Genomic DNA, 4244 nt, shown 5'->3' with positions numbered 1-4244 from the left:
CCCCCCCCCCCCCCCCCCCCCCCCCCCCACACACACACACACACACGCACACACACACCCGCCTTTCTCACTCCCGTCCACCCCCTTCTCCTTGTGCGTACGTTCGAGACGGAGGTGGTGCACGCGCACGTACCCGAGAGAATGGCCCTCTCCTCCCGATCGTCGATGCCAGCACTCCCCTCATCGTCTCGCATGGACTCTTTCTCTGTTCTTTCCCCCCCCGTGTACGCGTGTGGCGGTGCTGTGGTTGTGTAGGCACGGAAGGAACAATCAAACGTGCAACGGCAGCGTTAGGGGTGCGTGCGCCCTCTGAGTCGTGACTGCCATCGCGGACACGTATGCGCGTCCGTGTCTCCAAGTGGGGAAGGGTGAGGGAGGGAGGAATGGCAGCAAGATCTGCTTCTTCTTTCCGTGCTCCCTTCTCATGCCCTCTGCCTTGTTCTTGCTTCACGCGGATGGTCTGCGGCGAACGGCACACATACACACACACACACACCACGTCCACCCTCACTCTTCCCTCTCCTGCCCCTGTGCAGGCCCTGCAGCTATGAGTGCGTGCACGTCGATATGAGTAAGATACTCTCCAACTCCCCCCTCTCTTTTTCCAACTCGCACGTGCACCTCTTCAGCTATCTCTAGCGCATCCTTGTTTGTGGCTGCGTGAGCGTGTGCGCGCAGAGAAACGCAGATAAGGCTCAGGTGGACTGCTATTGCCTCCCCTCTGCATCCAACTCCTGTTTAGGCGGGGGCATCGGCCACCACATCCCCATTCCTCTCTTCATGCCGTGTCGGGCCACTCGCACATCATTGCCATCGCGTATCGTTGTGGCCTCTTGTTTTCTAGCCACAAATCTCTCTCCGCCCCCACTGGCCAGTTCGGCAGTGATCGAGAAGAGGAGGAGGTGGGCGACTTTGCGCTGCTGCGCGCTCTGAGGAACGCCGCCACTGACTGCCACCCGCGCGTCCTTCCCACATCTTCGAGGGAACAGTTTAGGCAGACTGCGACGTGACGCCGGCAGCCCGTAATGCGCTACTCGCACTCCCGCACCCTCCTTGACGTGGAGCGGCAGCAGCGGGACGGCCGCCACGGGTGGCAGGCGCGCATGTGGCACCTAACGTGGCTCACCGTGGTGTTTCTCAGCTTCTACATTGTCTGCACGTACAACGTGTGGCGGTACCCGCGGCCGGTGCGTCATGTGTGGATCGACAGTGTGCTCGTGGAGGTGGTGGAGGACGACTGGGTGGAGAGGGCACGACCCTGGCTGCTCTACGGCAGCGTCGGCTGCGGTGCCCTCCGCGCCCTCCTACACTGCGTCTTATGCCCCGCTGCGAGCGCAGCGCCGGCCGGCAACACTGGGGCCACGGCAACTGCCCGCGAGAGAACGCGAGGTGGCCGAACGAGGGCCGGCACCGCTACCGCCCACAACGCAAGTCAGCCATCACTCATGAAGGAGATCAGCACGATTGCGGTGCCGGCATGGGCTCGGCGCCGATCCGATGGAAACCTGCCACGCGGCACTCGCGGCGCTGTGCCGGCGGATGCGACAGCTGCCGCCGCCGCCTTGGCCCGGCAGAAGAGCATATTTGACCCAACGCGGCCCATGCGCACCGAGAAGGACCTCGAGTGGTTCCTGGCGTGCGAGAACGCACAGCAGCAGCAGCGGCGCTCCGCGGAAGCTGCGCTCTCCGGTGCAGTTGCGCTTCGCTACCGCGATAGAGGTGGCGCTGCTGCGGCGGGTGGCGGTGGCGTGGATAGCGGTCCAGTGGACGCTGCCGAGCGCGATGTCATCTCGGTACTGTATGAAAACAAGCCTTTGCATCAGCGCGGCCGCAGCGGCACTGCAGCACCCGCCGCCTTCGGCGCGCACACCTCCTCGCCCTCGTCGTCGTCGTTGTCCATTCCCTGGGCGGAGCTCGGGATCTTCCACCTCGAGGAGACCCTCCAGCGCACACGGGAGTGGATGAGTGATGTGTGTCGCCGCCTGGTGGCCGACGTGGAGCAGTGCGACCGCTGGTTCAACGAGCATCAGATCGAGGCGTACGACTGCCACCACTCCCTGCAGGAGCTTGCACCGGTGCCGCCATCGCATCCGCAGCCGGCAGCGATGACCTCGGCGTCCACAATGCGCTGGGGTCCCCCGGCACCGGTACCCTCCGTAGCCGCCGCTCCTCAGCACGAAACCAAGTTGGTCTCCCTCTTGAGGGAGAAGGGGCACTGCCGTCAGACGCAGCAGGGGATGCAGGATCTGGATATGGCGCTGCGGTACGATCAGCGCCTCACGCTAGAAGCGCGTCTCGACGTCAGCGGAACCTTCCCCTCCTCGTCTGCGTCGCGACCCTCGAATGCCGAGCTGACGGCCTGCCGCGAGTACGTGCTGCAGCGTTTGCGGACGTTCGCCAAGCAACGCTATCTTATCTCATACAACAGTAGCGGCGGTGATGTGGAGACGTGGCGCAGCGGCTTCCCCTGCGACGCCCATCTCCTCCTGCACGTACTGCGTACGTCGGTGAAGGGGCTGAAGGAATACGTGCTGTTCGGCTACCAGACAGGGCTGCAGACGCAGGACCTTGCGCTCTACGTTGGCGACACCGGCGAACCGTACTTCTACGTACGCTTCCGCCAGGGCAGCAACGAGACGCTCTTGTCCACCCGACAAGGCCCAACGTCGCTCATGGAAGCCATACTAGCATTTGCCGCGGTGGTGCACGTCTATTACCACGACGTGTACGGCGGGGTGCGCAGCACGGTGGACCTGAACGAGGTGGGGCTGCTGAAGGTGGTGACGGAGGGTCGTCGTGCCGCCTGGGCCAGCACCGGAGGAGAGTCGTGACGACGCGCGTGACGAGCGTGGCCGTGCATGTGGACTCTTGTGGTGCGCCCTCTCTGCCCTTGTAGCGCACGCCTTCACACCGCCCGTTCAACTACACTCGCAGCCTCCCCCCCAACCCTTCCGTTAGTGTCGATACGCCGACGCCCTCCTCCTTCCAGAGCGCACACACGCACCGGTGGACTCTTCCGGTGCACAGATGTCAGAGGCATCCGGACGACGGCGACGAGCGTGAGCCGCACACACATGAGCACCCTCCAACCACAGCAGATCTGCACGGCTTAGAATCTACATATAAAAGCTGAAGCGGAAAGCAGCGAGCTGGGGGGGGGGAACTGCAACGGCGGCGGCGATGCGCCAATCGGAAGGCGAGCGCGAGGAAGTCAGGGGAGAAGACCACGAAAAAGGGAGACATAACGCTCCCCGAACCGCCCGCTGCCCACCGTCGCCTCTTGCCTTTCCGCTCCTCAGCCCTTGAATTCGTCTTTCTCCCTCGGTACCTCTGCGTGTGCATCATGCCATGTACTCGCAGAAGATAAGCAGTCTGACAAAGACGAACTGGAAGACCCGCGCTCAGCTAAGAAAGGAGGAGGGGGTGGTGGTGGTATCGTTAGTGTGACTTGCCACCACCACCATCACCGCCCACCCAGCCACCACCACCACCTCCTCCTCCATCCCTTTCCCAGATTCTCCACGCGTGTATACGGTTCAACACACGTCGAACAACCCCTCCCCCTTCCCCCACCAGGCGACTCTTGCTCTCCCTATCTCTTCCTCTCTGGCGGCTTTTCTGCGCCTGCGTCTGACTACTCCGTTTCTTCACCCGCCACCGCCACCGCACATCCTGCGTTGCTCGGCTCTCTCCTCCGTCCTTCTTCCCTCGCTTACCGACGACAACACCAACGAAGCAATGACAGTAGGCGCACGCGGCAGGTTCGACTGACGATGTTGATTCGCCGATTCCTCTCCGGCCCTGCAGCTCTCTCTACAGGGAATACACCAACGTGTTTGGACAGGTGCCCTCTATCTGTGCATGTTTTTGCATCGGCACCGTGCGTGCCTTCTTTCACAGTCCACTTCCGCCTCTCCGCCACGCCTTTTCCTTGCTGGCTCTGCACGACGAACACCACCGGAGCGCCAAGTATGACATAGACTGATGACGGCTGTCGGCAAACGACGCACTGGCTGCCCGCAGAGCAACAAGCAAGCAGCGCACTACTGGCAGGCAGATGAGCCTTCTGACCGCCACACGCCTGGTTATGATGAGCTGCACGAGCCCGCGTTCAAATCGCCTCTTGAGCAGACCATCTGCTGGCCAGCATCCGCTTAGGAACTTTAGAGCGGCGCGTTAGGCAACCTATACTGTTTCCCTTCGCAACTCGCTGCCGCTGTCGTGGCACAGGCTTAGCTACAGCG

At 62.6% G+C, this 4244-nt stretch overlaps 1 protein-coding gene across 1 annotated transcript; it reads left to right on the top strand.

Moving 5' to 3' along the window:
• Window positions 1–1025: 1025 nt before the first annotated feature.
• LDBPK_060110 (hypothetical protein, conserved) lies at window positions 1026–2831 on the top strand (the record flags this gene model as incomplete). The annotated part of the gene is made up of 1 exon (XM_003858271.1): window positions 1026–2831. The coding sequence occupies one exon, from the start codon at window positions 1026–1028 to the stop codon at window positions 2829–2831; it is 1806 nt and encodes a 601-aa protein (XP_003858319.1).
• Window positions 2832–4244: the final 1413 nt, after the last annotated feature.

The sequence above is a fragment of the Leishmania donovani genome, chromosome 6 (genome assembly GCF_000227135.1).
Source record: "Leishmania donovani BPK282A1 complete genome, chromosome 6".
Classification (NCBI taxonomy): Eukaryota; Euglenozoa; class Kinetoplastea; order Trypanosomatida; family Trypanosomatidae; genus Leishmania; species Leishmania donovani.
Note: the sequence above shows the minus strand (reverse complement) of the source record. Positions and strands in the feature narration are given on the sequence as shown.